This window comes from Protopterus annectens, chromosome 1.part2 (genome assembly GCF_019279795.1).
Source record: "Protopterus annectens isolate FY-2018-M chromosome 1.part2, PAN1.0, whole genome shotgun sequence".
NCBI lineage: Eukaryota > Metazoa > Chordata > Ceratodontiformes > Protopteridae > Protopterus > Protopterus annectens.
In genome coordinates, this window is record NC_056727.1 from 777,694,775 (window position 1) to 777,714,028 (window position 19,254).

Sequence of the window (19,254 nt, forward strand, 5' to 3'; positions counted from 1 at the left end):
AAGATTCCAGGATCCACCAGACAAGTTTAATGAAAGGAAAGGACAGAAACTGCAAAATAAAGACACGGTATCCCATAAAGACATTGCTGCACAGCTAATGGGAAGAAGGTGTTCCAGAGACGTTAACCCCTCACCCCTCCAAAAAAAAAAGAAACTCATCCTATAAGCTATCAATAATGTCAGACTTAGCTCCACTTCAGAGATCAAAACATACAGAGTGCTTGGGTCAACTAACTGATAGTCTCCTTCTAGGGAGGGTGCATTTGACAACAGGAACTCTGGAAAGAAAAACATTACTGCTTTATTGCTTGGTTAGCAATAAAGCTAGTGAAGGTGTGTATTTCTAATAATAATAGCTCTTAATACAGGACCTGTAGGCTGTTTCATCAAAAACTTAATACATTAATGTGTTTGAGTCTGACATCCCTAGGCACAGTAAGGAAAAATGTCAGTGATTTGCATGTGGTTCTTTTCTTTACAGAAGAAACATATATGTGTGCGTGAGTATGTATATCCATATCTATATATATATATATATATATATATATATATATATATATATACACACACACACACACACACACACACACACACATGCATATCCATATATGGGAGCACTACAGAATCCTGAAAGCCCAAAATCCTGAGACCAAAATCTTAAAAGTTCAAAATACTGAAAACACACAGGATACCAACACTTACTATATTCCAGCACAAGAACATACAGTAACATATTACTCTTCAACTATACACAGGGGGGCAAGCCTCCCTGCACCCCCCCACACCCCCTGCTACTTAAATATATCAACTCTGAGACTCACTTCACTACACTAAGTGCAATCTTGGAGCTGATATATTTAAGTAGCAGGGGTGTGTGGGTGTGCAGGGGGGGCTTGGCCCCCTGCTTATACTTGGAGAATAATAATATGGTTTGCGTTTTATTTGTTTCTGTATGTACTTGTGCTGGAATGCAGTAAGTGTTGGTATTCTGTGTGTTTTCAGTATTTTGAGTTTTCAGTATTTTGAACTTTCGAGATTTTGGTTTCAGGATTTTGGGCTTTCAGGATTCTGTAGTGCTCCCTATATATATATATATATATATATATATATATATATATATACACACACACACACACACACACACACACACACACATAGATAGATACATACAGAGGGAGAGATATACATACAGGTATAGCTATATAGACATAAAGTCATGTATGCTGAAACTGATTTAATGATCGTAATTTTGACACCCAAAATATCAACAAAAAACAGAAACCAAGCACATCCGAAAACTGCAACTCAGAGGTCGCACAGTAGCTGGGAAAATGCATATACCATTCCCTGTTGTAATATTGTATTGATATTTTATGATTTAGATTTTTTTGCTGATATTTTGACTGTCAATATTATGGTCATCAGATCAATTTCAGTGTGAGAGATGGCAATTTACCTTTAAGAAAGTCAATACTGCTAGAAGGCACACATTCTGTGCAGAATTATATTACTTGTTCATGACTGAAGTAAATTGTTCTTCATAACATCTCAAGCCTTAACCTGTTTATTGATGGTTATCATTTAGTAAACACCACAGACACATTTAAAAAAAGTCACAAACACAGAAGTGGTATCACAAAAAAGCTAGAATACATGCATTCAAGCAGTACATAAACTATATGTAACAATCAAAAATATTCAACAAACCAGCAGTTTCTCCCTTTTCTATACCTATAAGTTCACATGCTCGCATTCTGAAAGACTCTATGAAGTATATATTGTCTAACTGTCCTGCTAAATTTTCTACTACAGGTTGGTGTAACTGGGTCCAGCTTCAACTTACTCTGTATAAAAACAACAAATCAAAGCACATTACAGTGAATAAAATGAACAGAGAATAAAATGAAGGACACAGAATGCACCCCTTTCTGGCTGATGTGCACACTTTGTACCGTGCACTCTGTTTGGTAAGACATGCATTCAGCACAAGAATCAGTGAACACCTTTATGAATTAAAGAAAATTTATTCAAGAAAGTGCTACTAAGACACAGAGAGGTGTGTGTGTGTGTGTGTGTGTGTGTGTGTGTGTGTGTGTGTGTGTGTGTGTGTGTGTGTGTGTGTGTGTGTGTGTGTGTGTGTGTGTGTGTGTGTGTGTGTTGTGTGTGTGTGTGTGTGTCTCTCTGTCTGTGTGTGTGTGTGTGTGTGTGTGTGTGTGTCTCTCTGTCTGTGTGTGTGTGTGTGTGTGTGTGTGTGTGTGTGTGTGTGTGTGTGTGTGTGTCAGTACCAACTGTAACCAGAGGAAAGCACCACCTCAAAATGCATGAGATTCCAAAGTAGGACCGTCATACTCTTTTACATACGTTTGCATCTTCATGACTTAAATGAATTTAAGCTGTGTGTGTACGGGGTGGAACTCTGACAAAATCTGCTGGTGCAAGTTGCTGCAAACAAGACACTTACTGGGGTGTGGAGGTCCAATAGATGTTTTTCTTTGTACTGAATGATGCATTGTTGGAAATAATCAACAAGGTGATATATACCTAGGCCATCTATCCCTTTATGATTATAGTCCACCTTACTCGATGAACCTCCATCAACCTTATCACACAACTCAGCAGCTCGTCCTGGCCATTGAGAGGTTACATCAGAATCCTACGGTGAAATTACAGCCATACGAGAAAAGGGCATTGCCTCTGTCACACTTACCTTTTGCAATGTAATTCTCTACCTCAGGGATTGAGACCTATGGGTCAAACTTTCATATTTTGAATCAACTGACATCTGTCCATCCAGGTACTTAATTGTAAATTATCTTTCTTTTTAGTACATCTCAGTGCTGACATAATATTAACTAGTTAGACTATTGCAGACTTTATAATAAATAGGTGCTTTTGTTGTATTTTGTACAGTGTTTCACATCTCATTAAATGGCTTTTTAATTTAAAAAATTAATTAAGAATAGACTGATCTACTAATTGATTTTCAGCTGCATATGTTGACACAGACCAGCTTCTGGTTTAATAAGCGTGGAATTCCATTTTTAAATGTTTAAGAATTCTCTGGAGTCACCATAAACTGAATAACTGTTGCAAATTAGTCAGAACTGCACATAATGTTTAACAGAGTTATACATGCTTTGTCAATAACTGGGCTTGTCACACTACTTGTACTGCCTGTCTTCTCAGAATCTAGCCCCAGGCAATCAGATATATCAGAAGGACTTTCTTGTGATGGTAACAATTAATAAATCAATCATAGAATCAGAAATAAAATCATCGACAGTACAGCCATAACTAGCTTATTTTATTGCTTGGAACTGTTCCCCGATCTAGCATTTACCCAACTCTGACTTCAGGAGAAAAAAAGTCCTCTTTCTGAGTTGAGGACAAACAGTATACTGCTTGAAACTGTAGCAAACCACTTGCAACAAATGTAATAAGTGTATTGCTACATGTTAGAATACCACACACAATGTGCTTCAGCACTTCAGTTGTGACAGCAAATGCAGTTTTGGTATTTACTTCTAAATGCCGATACTGCAATACCACCCCATAAGCAACTGCTAATCATGCTCCCAAAACTATGCACCCAGGGCAGCCTCCCCTTTTCCCATCCCATCTAAGCCTCTTATTTATGGTAAAGAAGAAGCCTTACTGTATAGTATGATCTTTCAGAAAGTGGTTATTTACAACATTTAAACTACAATGGTGCATATAGTTCAGTCTTCCCTTTTTATGCATGGCAGGTGTGCAAACTGTACCTTGTATACCAGAGCTGTTGTAACAGCAGTGGCTGTCTACTTCCTGTGTCTCCTAACTTTAACTCTACGATGGAAGCTTCTGTGCATAATCTTGTTACTGTATACACTTCCTCTTACAACCAGAAACATCTGCAACATCATCAGCAATCTAAAACAGGCCATAGGGAAGTAATTGTGCCGTTAATGATTCTAAAATAGGAAATATGGAAGTAATTGCACCCTTAATGAATCTAAAACAGGCCGTAGGGACGTAAGTGTGCCCTTAACAAATCTAAAACAGGTCATAGGGAAGTAATTGTATCCTTAACATTTTTATATAACAATTCATATGTTCTCATGTACTACACCTTTAAAAGCGCGGAGGCACGTGTCTATATGTGCTGGAGGATGTGGTACAGCTACTGCGTCAGGAGCCCACACGACCACATAAAACCAACTCAGAATAAACCCCTGACACTTCTTTTTGTTAGTATTCAAATACCTTTGAAGTTTTAATCAGCCACCCAGAAGTGCTACATTCTGCCCATGAATGAGATAACAACGTTAATAAGTTTGGTTAAACTATTAAGCTGCATACAGATGCTGTAAGTCTAACAAGACACTGTGGCTTAGGAGAAGAAACTGGATGGAGAACCCACCTGGTAGGTAAGGCACAGCAGCCATCAGCAGTCAGACGGACCTGGGTTTCATAGCTGTCTGCAGGGCATGTAACTTGCTGAACTGAAGGACATTCTACTGTGCTGCAGTCCACACTGAACACTAAGCAGAAGAACAAAAGAAAGACAAATAAGGATGCATTACTCTGAGACAAACAACCTCATTCAATGATTCACCAGCAGTGCAGCTATTATCTCAACCACAGAAACAGAAACCAAACTTTCAATTTCCTGGACAGGTCAGGTCAAACGCTTCAAGAACTGACTTCATTACTCTGGCATACTGGGGTGAAAAGTCAATGTCAAAAGCACACAGAACTGGCACGCTTTACAAAATGAGACTTTTTTATTACTCCTCTGTGATCTTCTTACAAAAGATGATCCCAGTGTAGCCTTAGATTCTCCCAAGAGCAAACAGAAGGGGGTGGTGAAGCAGTATTTCATAAGACAAAAGCAAAGCAAAAACAGACTGTACTCTAACAAAGGTTCCACTCTTCCATTTGAAAAGAAGAAAGTAGTTCATATACAGTGTTTACATTTTGAATATCAGTCATATCTACAAATACCCAGACCTTCTTATAGTGTCATGTTTCATGCACTATTATTACTATTCATAACTCATTACAGATTTTGTTGTTGTTGTTATAATCCAGGATTCATCTGCTTCCACATTTACTTAAAAATAATGACACATCACACAAAGAAAACAAATCTGACAAATGTTTTCTCATGTCTTACTCTTCTTGTTTTCAGTGGATGCTGCAGTAAGGCACATAGAAGGTGAGAATAAACTCGAGTCTCGACATTCATCCTTTGCTACTTAAACAATAGCATTTATGATAGAAATGGTGCCACAGAATGTCTACCCATAAAGTAAAATGTATAACACATTTGGGATTTGTTGCTGCACCTCATTTTGTGGAAGCCCTTTCTTGTGGTCACACTTTTTGTAAGATTCCAAAATGTACTTCACTTGGGGTAGCCTGCAGCCACACAACACACAAATCAGAAAAGGGCTCAGTGACTCCTTAAGCCACATTCCTAATACGGATTTTAGGAGCCCTACACCCAAATTCTAAGATGTGAGTCAGGATCCCTGTACTGCAACATTATACTGGCCGTGAATGCTAATTTAAACCATCAACGTACTAGTGTAAGCCATTACAGTCACTTTGCCACTGCGTTGTAGGTAGTGCTCTATCTGTACGCGGGAAATATTGCTGCAGGTAGTACCTGGTAATAAACCCAAATGGCTGCATTACCAGTTCCTACATACAGGTACAGCTCTACTGCACAAAGATGGAAGCTGGTGTATGTGGAGCCCAAAGACCATGAGCACACCCGATATACTTTTATGGAGGATTTTACATGTCAGTTTGTGGGAAATCTGAAAGGTGAGATTTTCAGAGTTTGTGGGCTGCAGCAACATGACCTCTATATTTTGGACTTTACAATGCATGTAAGTCAGTATTTGTAGCGCTCATCCATGCATTCTCATGTTCAGTGTAGAGGTGGCAGTGTAGTGCACAGCTACTGGGACTTGCAGTTCTATCTGTATTTCAACATTAGTTCTGCAGACAGACTAAATGCTTAAAGTACCGGTTCTGACACACAGGTGGCGCTGTAAAGATAAACTGATGCAGGTGAACTATCAATAAAGAAGTCAAGGCCGACAGATCTTGATACTACTCTGATCATGTAAAGAAACGGAAATGAAGCTGGTGAGTATTTTGAGTAATGACATGTTCCCCAAGTGAAACATTTACAGGTAATACATTTACATGTAATACATGCTGCTTTATAAGGCACAATGACACAAAATAGCACTAGATGTTTATTCTTTTGATACTTCTGTTGCACGGACTGCACTGCTATGCATGACATGTAATGGTTGCTGTAATATGCTTTGATTCATTTAACGACAAAAATATATATGTTTTTTATATATATATATATATATATATATATATATATATATATATAAATGTGTGTGCGTGTGTGCATGTGTTAGTAGACCACAACTTCATGGTTTGTGGGATTCATTTGCTGGCGGTGACCCCAACAGCCTATGCAGAAGGTTGTAGGAAAACATAAACAAGAGGCACTGCCTAGTATTAAAATAACTTACTGTAAGGGATCCTGATTTTCCATTCCTGCAAGAAACATATTGGAAAATCCTAACTTTGGACGGTCTTAAGTAAAAAAAAAAAAAAAACAGAAGACTTCCATGGAATTTGACATTTTAGGCCAGATCACTAATTCACCATAAGTTGTATTTTATTTCATAGTTCCTACTTATAATACTGTCAGCTTCCTTTATTAAGGTTTCTGCACTTATTTATTTATTCAAGTTCGCTAACCATTGATCCAGGGGACCTTATTCTAGGCTTAGCCCCAGAGAAATTACTCTAGCATTTCAAACAAAAAAGTTATGTTCCTGTTAACAAAAAATGCTAGTGCTTCACACTGGTTTGTAAGATGTATAACCACAGATCTGCTATACAACAGCAGCATATCTCTCTCTCTCTCTCTATATATATATATATATATATATATATATATATGTGTGTGTGTGTGTGTGTGCGTATACATATATATATATATATATATATATATATATATATATATATATATATACATATATATATACATGAACATATGATAAATCTGCAAGCAAAGGAGAGTAGTATTGCTGGAACAGAATTCATCCTCAAGCCTTGGTGAGTACCTTCATAAGGTGGATGTTGTTTTTCACAAAATCTCGCTAAGATGACACTGTTATACAGACTGTATTTCATATAGCATACATCATGGGCAGGAGTAGGTTAAAAACATAAAAAAGATAGCTGGGTGCACAAGACCCAGGCATAAAAAAGTGACCTATCCTGGTAGGTACACTGGTGCTTGGAATGGAGAAAAAAAAAGTGTAGAATCCTCAAGACACAGAAATATTCTGACAATGCAGCAAGGCCAGGCCCAGGGGGAGGATGGCCCCCTTGTTGAAGAAGGTAGTAGTCCACAAAAATCATAAAAATTGATAGGCCAGAAAAGAGCCAAAAAGACAATAAAGTGCACAACTGAGGATAAGAAATAAAGAAAGTATGTATTGTTACTATTATGCAAGAAGCCCAGAATTTCTAGACAAATGATACACAAAAAGATTAAGAGAGAAAGAAAAATACTTGCACAAGAAAAACTGTCAGAAACTTCAAATAAAAATGTGTGTTCCTTACTACAACAGATTTATGAAAAACATTATATAGGGCAAGAAACCTTGGGCCGTTTGGAAAAAGAAATGACTGAGAAAGTGCAAAAATATAAAGAACAAAATTCTGAGATTTTTGAAAGGTATAAAAAAGAAATATGGACATGGCAAAGGAAGAAAGATCTGATATGGTGCAATATTTATGCTAAGGAAAAAGCCAAATTAATACAAAAAAGCATCCCCAAAGACATTCAAAGAGAAATACAGGCAAAGGCATCCAGATATGGAAAATTTCACAACACAAAAAATAAGATCACAAAAAGGGAATATCGAACAGAAGATCAGTAAAGTGGAAGTTAACTGAAGCTGAAGTTGTGGAATACCTGCAAAGTGAAGGATTTTATGTAGAAAGTCTAACACAGGTTATATCACAAGTACGGAGAAAGAGGAGGAGCAGGAGACGTCTGAAGAAGCAATACGGACATAGGAAACAGAAAGAGATTTAATATGGTGTAATATTTATGCAAAGGAGAAAGCAAAACTAACCAATACAAAAAGAGCAGCACCAAAGATATCTGAAGAGAAATAGAGGCAAAGGCATCCAGATATGTAAAATTTTACAATACAAAAATAAGAAAACAAAGAGGAAAAGTAGAAAAGAGGATTAGTAATGCAGAAGTTAAAGAAATAGAAACTGAAGTTATGGACTACATTCAAAGTGAAGGATTTACTGTAGAAAATCTAATTTTGATAACATCACAGCAGGATAGAGCAATAGATCTTCAAATTAAGGAGAAATCAGTGGAACAGGAAACATCTGATCAGTTGCCATAGGAAGATACTTTGGAGTTTTCCACAGAAAACCAGTACAAAGGTTCAGTTGGAGTTGCACAGCAAGGGAAGGAAGAGAAAACTGTGGCAAGTCTGACACAGTCGGTGTTGTGGAGTAATAGGCCTGTGAGTTCCCATGTGAAAGAGCAACGGATGACACAAGATGAAACTGAAGAGAATGTGGCACAGGAATATGCTCTGGAACTTTCTGTAGAATGCCCACAGGAAATGAAGAACAAAGAATGTGCCCTCAGTTTAAAAGAAAATCATCTAAGAGAAGAGTTGCTTGATTTACTAGTGATGGACAGACATATTAAGATCAAAGAAAGAAACAGGTCTATATTAGATAATCAAACTTGCAAAAGTTCAAGTGTCATATTGTCGACAGCATATGATCGAATTTTTGAAAGTTCGAACGTTTTAACGGAGATCTCTGTACAGCTCGGAATGGGAAGATTTCCCTTTTCTGCACTGTAGTGCGATCTTGGAGTTGGTATATTTAAAGAGCGGGGGGTATGAGGGCGCAGGGGGGCTTGTCCCCCTGCTTAAAACATTCAGGTAGGTTATTTGTGTAGTTTATTTTTTTTTTATTAGATTTTCAAACTTTTAAAAGTTCGATCATATGGTGTCGACCATATGACAGTCGAACTTTTGAAAGTTCAATTACCTAATACAGACCCAAAAGAAACAGACTACAGAAAGTCAATAAAACCCAGCAAGTTAGAAGTTTAATAAAACAAATTAACACAGTAATTAGGACTCTTCATAGAAATTCATGCAATATAACATAAGCAAATATGATATATTACTGTGCAGCTAAATTAATAACAGATAAAGTCTTAACACAAAAACACTGGGCAGTAAGGGAAAGGAAGGGGAGAAATCAAATGTCACTATGGAAGTATTGAACAGAGAAAACTATAAAGCAATTAAGACAAGAAGTGTCACTTTTAGAAGAGTATAGAAGAGGGAATAGATCAACAAATATACTCAGAAAGACAGACGTGATAAAAGCAATGCACAGTATCAGAACAGATCAGGATCTATCATGCACTATCATAAATAATAAATTAAAAACATCAGCACAGAAGAAAAACTTAGAAGATTTGCAGATAAATATAAAGGAAAAGTACAAAATAAGCAATTTATTTATGACCGAAAAAAGTTTTATAGAGAATTGGGAAACAAGGTAAAAGAAACTGAAAGACCACCAAAAAAGGAAGAAAGAGATACATTTTGGATAAGTATTTATGTAGATCCAGTGGAACATAACATAAATGCTAAATTGATAGAAGTAAAAGAAAGAATAACAAGTTCCAATGTTGAGGACATGAAATGGGATGAAGTAATGGCTAGAGAGATTGAAACAAAATTAAGAAAAACACCTAATTGGACAACTCCAGGTCCAGATACAGTACCTAACTTCTGGCTAAAACTATTAACATCTTTACATAAAAATTTAGCCATGAGTAAGAACTACTTGTATGTGCACCCTGAAAAGACAACAATCTGGTTAACAACAGGAAAACAATGGTCCTACTTAAGACAGAACCTGCAAGCTATCCCAAAAACTATAGACCAATAACATGCCTTCTGACAACCTATAAACTATTCATTGGAATTGATACCGACAGAATTCATAGTCATTTAGAAGAAAATTCAATCATGGGAATAAAACAAAAGGGTAATAAAATAAAGTCATATGGAACAAAGGATCATTTGTTGCTAAATACAGTCATAATGGAGAACTGTAAAAAGGATGGCATAGGTAGACTATGAAAAAGCATTTAACATTAACCCACATTCACGGATAAAAATAATGCTTAAAAATGTATAAGATACATCCTACTCTGATCGATTACATTACAGCAACCATGAAACAGTAGCAAACCACGTTGCAGTTATGCCATAATAAAGAACAAATTATTATTCCAGGGATAAAAATCCAAAAGGGGGATATTCCAGGGTGGCTCTTTTGTCACCACTGCTCTTTTGTCTTGCCCTTAACCCATTAAGCTGTCTACTTAGCAGATTAGGTCATGGCTACAATTGGCTCCCATAAAACAACAAGTGTAAAGACTTTTCATCTTCTTTTTGTGAACGATTCAAAACTGTATAGTTCATCAGATGAAGAACTGAAAGCACAACTGCAAGTGGTCATAACTTTTTCAGATGATATAAGAATGTAATTTGGTCTTGATAAATGTGCAAAAGCAACCTTTACAGCAGAAAAGTTGTAGCACCAAGAAAACATCAGTTTGGGAGAGGAATGTGATATAAAAAAATTTGAGCAAAAGGGAGTGTATAAATATTTGGGAATTGAAGGATCAACAATAAAACATGAACAAATGCAAATAAAACCTAGTACGGGATACTTTAGAAGATTTAAATTAATACTGAAAACAGTGTTGACATCTAGAAACAAAGTCCAAGTTATAAAGCAATTTGCTCTTCTGTCCTAACGTACAGTTTTGGAGTGATTGACTGACCTCAAAAGGGGTTGGACAGGAAAACAAGAAAGATACTTCATGCTCATCAAATGATTTATTAAAATCAGTGCATACCAAGATTAGATATTCCTCATTCTGAAGGAGGTATGGGCCTCCTCTAAACTGATTACGTGTATAGATTTGCAATTGTAGGACTGTATACATATCTGCTGACCTCATAAGACCCAATCGTCGTGAAAATTTTGAAACATGAGGAGAATAAGCCTAAAATGGCTTCCCTGCTTAGCTTAGCAGAAGCACATCAGTGTCAAGTGGGAATGGAAATCAAACCAGAAGTATATAAAGCTCAGGCAGTAACTGAATGTGCCAAAAAATAAAAGGAAGAATTGAAGGTTCAGATGACAAGGCAAGAAATCTGGAAAATGCATAAATATAGTTGCAAGCATAGGAAACTCTTGGATCAACCTCATGTTAATCGGGACTGAACGCACGAATGGTTAAGGAGAGGTGAATTTAAACTAAAAGACAAAAAGTTAATATTGGCAGTACAAGATAGTAGACTACGTACATGTCGGGTTTACAAAGTCCATTGAACATGTGGGAGAAACAGACAAATGTAGGTTTTGTAAAACAGAATTGGAAAGAGTTGCACATCTTGTTGCTGGTTGTGATATACTAATGACAGGGGGACTGTACATTGTAAGGCATAATAATGTGGCAAGACTGTTGCATTGGGGACTGTGCAAACATTATAATACTGAAGTGGATGAAAAACATTGGAAACATGAGCCACAAAGCATTATAGAAAACTATGAAGTTTATATTACATGGGATCACGAATTACCAACAGTTTAAAAAACGGATACAGTAGTCCGTGAAAAGTGGACAAAAGTAGCATTGATCACTGAAATTTCTCTACCCAGTGACTACAGTGTTTTACATACATACAGACAGAGAAAGAGACGCAAAGTCATAAAATACCAGGATTTTCAGGCAGAAACAAGGGCAATGTGGAAGAAGGTTACCTGGACACTTTCAATAGTATAAAAAGAATTTACAATCATACTTAGATATGTTACCAGTACAGGTAACTCTGTACAAATTGTATAAGGAGTCATTATTGGGCACATTGCAAGTGCTGCAAAGAGTACATCTGGCTATCATCAAAGGTTGAAACAATACTAATTTCATGAACTTTAATCATAGTTTGACTTAAGAATGGGGCCCATTCGCATCATGGTACTAGAAACTTAGACTGGGAGAAATAAAAAAAGACACATATCTATATCTAATAGCTATATCTACAGCTATCTATTTATCTATGTGTATCTATATGTATAGAAAGGTTGGGGGTTGGTACAATGGTTAAGATGTTAACCTTGCAGCTGCAAAGTACAGGGTCTGATTCTTAACTTTGAAGGGAAATTGCCCAGGCCTAAAATGGCATACAAGGGCAGTTAGCCTAGTAGTTGCATATAAACCTATGAAAAATAGATAGATATTTAGCTATGAAGACATATATACAGATGCATGGAATCATAGTACTGATTGAAAATTACAAAAACAATTCCCAGATTTCATCTCATGAAAACAGAATTTTGTTTTCTTCAGAACTGTAGATCAGTGAGTGCCCTTGCTTACTGTTTATAATGACCACAGCTGTGAAAATCTGCTCCATTCCAAAATCTCAGATGGAGGAATGAGAACATAAGAAGAAGAAGTGAACATAAAAAAAACCCATAACCTATATTAACAAAAACAGAACTGGAGAGGATGCACGTTTTAAGGAAGTGGGAGACTGCATTTCATTTGGGTTCGACATCTTTCAAAATTATTCTGACACACCTGCAGCTGAATATACAGAATGTAATTATGAAAAAGAGCTGATGAAAAAAGGGATTATTAGCCTACCAACATTTTGAAATTTTTAGGTTTAATTTGGTCAGATGTTACTGCTAGAAATGTAAAAGAATCATTCTTTTAGTGAAGGGGTTTTGAAAATTTTCTGTGCCCATTAGATTTCCAGTTAGAAACATCCATTCATTTGTTACTAACCACTTGATCCTGTTATTGGATGCGGTGGAATCAGAATACATCCCAGCAGTCAGAGGGAATAAGGCACAGAAATGATGCTTGACAGGATGTTAGTTCATCACGGGATGTACAAAGACATACCATACACACACGCACACACCTACAGGCAATTTGGAGGATTATCATTTCACCTACAGCATTCCTTTGGGATGTGACAGGAAACCAGGGCACTTGAGGAAAACCCACACAGTCACAGGTAGGACATGCAGACTCCAAACATAAGGCACCTCCATTTGGAAATGGAATCAGATAACTAAGTGCTGTAAGACAGCAGAAAGTGCAGTTGTGTACACTTACCATAAATGTAGATGTTCAAGTGTATTCACTGTAGCAGTCTTCACACTTGGGTTACCCTGCCAGGGGAAGCCCTCAGTCGGCCCAAATACCAGAGGCTTAGTATTTCTGTGTCGGTTGCTGTCGCTCCAGGACTGACGTCAGGTTGTCAGTGGTATAAAATCAGGCAGCCGACACCATTACATCAGTTTTTCTTGCCCCAACTGCCAGGAGCCCCCAAATAGGGAGCTAGGTTATGGTGGAAGAACACCACCACCAGTAGAAAGTAAATACCTAAAATTCCCTGTTAAGAGAGAGAAAGAGAGAGAGAGAGAAAGAGAGAGAGAGACAAGGGGGCTGGAGGGTGGGAAACCAGGACTGCAACAGTGAATACATTTGAACATCTACATTTATGGTAAGTGTACACAACTGCACTATGTTCTTCGTGTTTCACTGTTGCAGTCATTACACTTGGGTTTACTCCCAAAGCTAAAAAAAAGGGTGGAGGTAGTCAAGAAGACTGGGGGCTGGCTAGGATGCCCTGCAAGACTGTTGTTGCAAAGCCTGCCCTGGATTTGGAGAAGATAGTCAGGTGGTAATGCTTGGTGAAGGTATGAACAGAAGTCCATGTTGCAGCCTCCAGGATGTCTCTGGTGGGGACCCTTATGAGAAAAGCTGCAGAGGTGCAGGTTGCCCTGGTGGAATGCATCCTGACCCCCTTAGGGGGTGGTTTCCCATGGTGTTTGTAGCAGAAATGGATGCAGTGTGCTATCCATTTAGAGATTGCCTGCATGGATATGACCTTGCCCTCTGCCCCTGCTGCAAAGCTGACTAGCAATTTGTCAGTTTTCCTAAAATTTTAGTCCTATCCAGGTAGAATCTGAACTGTCTGTGCACATCTAGAGAATGCAGAATTATTTCCCCTTGTTTTGTGGGTTAGGGAAAAAGGTGGGCAAATGAATTGACTGGTTGAGAGCCACACTGGACACCACTTTAGGCATGAAAGTTGGGTTAGTCCTGAGAGAGACCCTGCCAGCATGTAAATGATGAAGGGCTCTACAGCCATGAGTGCTTGTAGCTCTGAAACTCTTCTAGCTGAAGTGATAGCCAGAAGTAATGCTGTTTTCCAACAGAGGAATTTTAACTCTACTGAAGCTGCAGGCTCAAAGAGGGGTAGGACGAGCTTTTCCAATACAAATTTAAGGTCCCAAGCTGGGGTAGGAGCTCTTCTGGGTGGCCTTAAATTGTTAGCCCCTCTTAGGAACTGTTTGATGAGAGGGTGTGAGAATAGAGGTGGCTCTGTGCTATAATGAGCAGAAATGGCAGAGGCATGAATTTTAATGGAAGAGAAGGATAGGCCCCTGTGTAGTAGGTCTGCTAGGTTATCCAGGATGAGGTAGGGAGGGCTGTGCTGTTTCAGCTCCTTTAGCCTGGATCCAGGTGCTAAACATTTTCCACTTAGGATTTTATAGTGCTGGGGGCTCCTGGCCTCATGTATAACATCCAGGACTTGTTTTCTTAGGCTGGCAGCTGGAGGAGAGGTCAGGGAATAAGCCAGGCTGCCAGGTTCAGGGTCTGCAATCGTGGATGCATGAATTCTCCATTCTTCTGGGTCAGAAGTGTTGGGATCTGAGGTAGGTGCCATGGTGGCAGGGGTGACAGGCTGCGCAGCAGTGGGTACCAGTGCTGGTGTGGCCATTCTAGGACAATTAAGATTGCCATTGGCTTTTCCTCCCTTATGTTGAGCAGTACCCTTGAAATTAGTGGTAGCGGGGGAAATACATAGATCAAGAGTTTTACCCATTGGAAGGATAGAGCATCCACTTTCCAAGCCTTACTGTGAGACTCCCTGGTACAGAATTTGCTGAGCTGGTGATTGTGGGAGGCAAAGAGGTCCACCTTCAGGGTGCCTCATTTCTGGGTTACAAGGTTGAAGGTTCTGTGATCTAGCTGCCACTCTTGTGGGTCTAGCAGGTTTCTGCTTAAGTTGTCTGCCAGAGAGTTTAGGGAGCCTGGCAGGAACTGTGCTAGCAGGTGTATTTGCATGGCTGAAGCCGTGTGTCAAAGGATCATGGCAAGCCTGCACAGAGGATAAGAGTGAGTTCCTCCCTGCTTGTTGATATAACACATCACTGTGGTGTTGTCTGTTTTGATCAGTAGAGGCCCCAGGAAGAGTAGGGGTCTGAAAGCTGTCAGTGCATGCTGAACAGCTAGTATCTCTTTTTGGTTGATGTGCAGATGTATTTGATTTGGGCTCCAATGGCCCTGAATGCACCTGCCGTCCAGGTGTGCACCCCAGGCATAATCTGATGAGTCTGTGGTGAGGGTCTGGGTGACGTGGGGTTGTGAGGAGGGAAGACCCTTGTTGTGGCTGCATGCTGCTGCCCACCAAAGAAAATCTTTCCTTAGACAGGGTATCATAGGTATGCCAGTTTCCAGGTCTTGAGAGTGTTGACACCAAAGGCTTTTTAGGTACCATTGTAGTTTCCTCATATGCAGTCTGGCATATGGAATGAGTAGAATGCAGGAGGCCATGAACCCTACAGCTTGTAGGCTTTTTCTTGCGGATAACTGGAATCTGGTGGCTAGTTGAGAGAAGTAGCCTGTCAGGTAGGCTTGTTTTTCTGGAGTAAGGAATGCCATCTGGGATGCTGTGTCCAGGCTTGCTCCCAGGAATACAATTTTTTGAGTGGGGACTAGTTTTGATTTCTTTTCATTTATAGTATATCCCAAGGAAGTCAGTAGGTCCTTTACAAAGGTCAGGTGTTGTAACAGCTTTTCCTGACTGTCTGCCTGAATTAGGCAATCATCTAAGTAGGGATAAATTTGAATATTTCTTTATCTGCAAAAAGCAATGGCTGGAGCCAGGCATTTTGTGAAAACTCTGGGAATAGTGGATAAGCCACAGGGAAGCGCAGAGAACTGAAAGTGCGTATATCCTGCTCTGAAACGTAGATATTTCCTGCAAGATTCCCTGATTGGGATGTATAGGTAGGCCTCTTTTAGGTCTAGGGTGGCTAACCAAGCATCCTTGGAAAGCATAGGAAGAAGCTGCTGGAGGGTGAGCATTTTGAATTTTGGTATCACCGGGAAGATATTTAGAATTGATAGATCGAGGATTGGGCGCCAGGTGCCCTCTTTTCTTGGTACCACGAAAAGCCTGGAATAGAAACCTTGGCCTATCTGGTCTGCAGGAACAGGCTGTATTGCCCTCATGGGAGAGCAGGGAATGGACTTAATATATGGCCTCTGCCCACTGGTTTGGAGGAAGATCCGGGAACCCTTTTGGGGTTGGCAGAGTGTGGAAATAAAATTTGTATCCCTGGGACAATATGTTGAGGACCCATCGGTCGTTGGTAATAGAGACCCAGCTGTTTGCATGGGAGGAGAGTTTTCCTCCTAGGGGCACAAGCATGTGGACAGAGGTAAGGGGTGGAGATGTAAAGTCATTGTGAGTTCTTTCCATAAGGGGATGGCTTAGCACTCCCTGTTTTGCTTAGATCTCTGCATTCCCTGGGACTGCTGTCTGGGGGGGTCTGTTTCCCCCTCGTTCTTGGCTGAGCTGGCCTGGAGGGCGCCAGAAAGGGCCAGTGCTTGCAGGGACAATGCCTACTGAACCTCGGAGGCTGGACCTGTAAGAAGTCTTTAAGTGTCTGCATAGATTTAGCTTTTTCTTCTATCTTTTTTAAGACCTCTTCTGCCTTGCTGTGTCCAATAGTTTTGATTTGACATGGTATGGCAAGGTCTGTTCTTTAAGCCAAGCATGCCTTCTAAGTACACAACCAGTGACTGCTGCCCTGCAAGATGCTTCTAGGGCATCAAAGCCACATTGCAAGGTGTGTTTATCAACTTGGCTTGTAGAATGCATAAGCTCTTGTAATTTTTTATTTTCTGCACAAGCAGGAAAGGTTGATATTTTTTGTATGATGAGTTCCATGGTATGCTGCTGGTATTTCAGCATGTGGAACTGACAATTTAGCACTCTAATGGCAAGAGTTGCAGAGGTGTATACTTTTTCCCCCATCTGTCTAAAGCTCGGAAGGGGGTGGGATTCTTAGCCAAATTCCTTTAGGTCCTTGGGAGATGACCTCTGGGTCAGCAGTAGGATTTTTGAAAACAAATTTGTGAGAGTCAGGGTCTTTGTAATACCTGTCGAGTTTCCTGGGAGCAGGAGGAAGGGTGTCAGGAGTCAAACTGGATTCCATAAGGACATCATCCACAGCATCCAAGACAGGAGGAATGGCTAAAGGTCTGTGCTGTGATAAATCTAAGAATTCCCTGAGTCTCTTTTTGGACTTCCAATAGTCCTGACATTCCCATTGGAAATGCTCCCTTAAAGTATGTAGGGTTTCACCAAATGAAAAATCCTCTGGAGGAGAGGCAGAAGGAATGGATTCCTCTGCATCTGAATCCTCATAAGCAGATAGGGGTTGCATGTCTTCATATTCAGAAAACTTAGTCATCAGACTCCTGGTCAGATAAAACTGCTGGGGACAAGTCTCTTTTTCTTTTGGAAGGGGTAGGCTGGCTTCCCCTAATAAGCATGATAAGGTCTTCCGCCATTTTAAGTATTTGAGATTGAGGCATGGAAGCAGGTGCCTGAGCTTGGGTCATCATTTTTTTAGGCGTAGTTCGTATCCTGGGCTTTAGAAACTCAGTAGTTTTAGAAAGAACTGAAGACGCAAAAGAAGTCGTCGGTTTGTGTCGAATATCGGTAGTGAGAAGAACTTCCTCAGAAGCTGGTGCTTGCTCAGCGTTTCTGGACCCATCCAAGGTAGAGACATCCGCAGGATCCTTAGTCAAAGAAGAGTCTTGCAACATACTAGACTCCAAATGGGTTTCGGTAGCGGTCTGCGAATCCACAGAAGCGGCCATCAGGGGCTGCAAAAGCACTTCACTGAGGACCGGAGAACTGACGACTAGCTTAACGGAAGCATCATCGGCAGTTTTGGACCTGTGCGGTCTTGTCTCTGTCTTTATCCTTATGTTTTTTTCGGAAGATCGGTAGTCGGATGGCTTATCAAAGCCATATCAGAATACGGGGACCGCGAGCGAAAATATTTAGCTACAATAAGGGCCCAACGATGTATAGTTCTGGCATTGAGCAAAGCACACAGTGAGGTACGTCGTGGTCTGGGCCTAAACAGGTGACACAGTAAGAATGCAAGTCTCAGTGTGGTATTTACTTTCCACAGGCGACACAATTGTTAGCTTTTTCTGACATCGATTAGAGCAAGAAAAAAGGATCCCCAATGGGGTACTTAGCTTTAGAAGACATCAACTTCAATTCGGAAATGAAATTCAGGTAGCGGCCGACCGGCACTCGTGAGAACTGCTTCTGCTTCGGGCTGCTCGGCACGAAAGACTTATGTAATGGCGTCGGCTGCCTGATTTTATACCACTGACGACCTGTCATCAGTCCTGGTGCGACAGCAACCGACACAGAAATACTAAGCCTCTGGTATTTGAGCTGACTGAGGGCTACCCCTGGCAGGATAACCCAAGTGTGATGACTGCAACAGTGAAACACGATGAACATCTAACTGTTGCATCAATATACCATCTCGCCATAAACAGAGGAAATAAAAATGAAAAGGTAGTCATATACATTAAGACAAAATGCTTACAAGTAACACAGGTGCTTCACATCTTTACTCAGTGATTGATCTGTTCTACTTCTTCCTGATGACATGGTGACTCAAACCTTCCATTTTCTATATGTTTCATACCATTGTTTAATTCAGATTTTACAGAGCAGTCTTAAGAGCATAAAGTTATCCTACTGCTTAGCTTAGGCATGCGCAATTTAAGCTTGCAAAGGGTTATTTGCCTGTAGCTGTATTGTTACAATTCATAATTAAGTTACCACTTTTGTATGTAACATGCATTAAAAGATCAATGTTGCTTGGTGACGTAAGCACACAGGGCATGGTAGAGGGCTGATGTGAAGATGCAGCATCTTAACTGTGAGCGATGAGTAAAGC

At 39.7% G+C, this 19,254-nt stretch overlaps 1 protein-coding gene across 2 annotated transcripts in view; it reads right to left on the bottom strand.

Annotated features, from left to right (window-relative positions):
- Positions 1 to 19,254, bottom strand: part of CRIM1 (cysteine rich transmembrane BMP regulator 1) — a 1,731,222-nt gene that overhangs the window by 841,639 nt on the left and 870,329 nt on the right. For both annotated transcript variants that reach the window (XM_044058922.1, XM_044058913.1), the window contains exon 4: positions 4,400 to 4,520. In XM_044058922.1, coding sequence (XP_043914857.1) covers positions 4,400 to 4,520 — 121 coding nt within the window. The remainder of the gene's footprint in view (positions 1 to 4,399; positions 4,521 to 19,254) is intronic.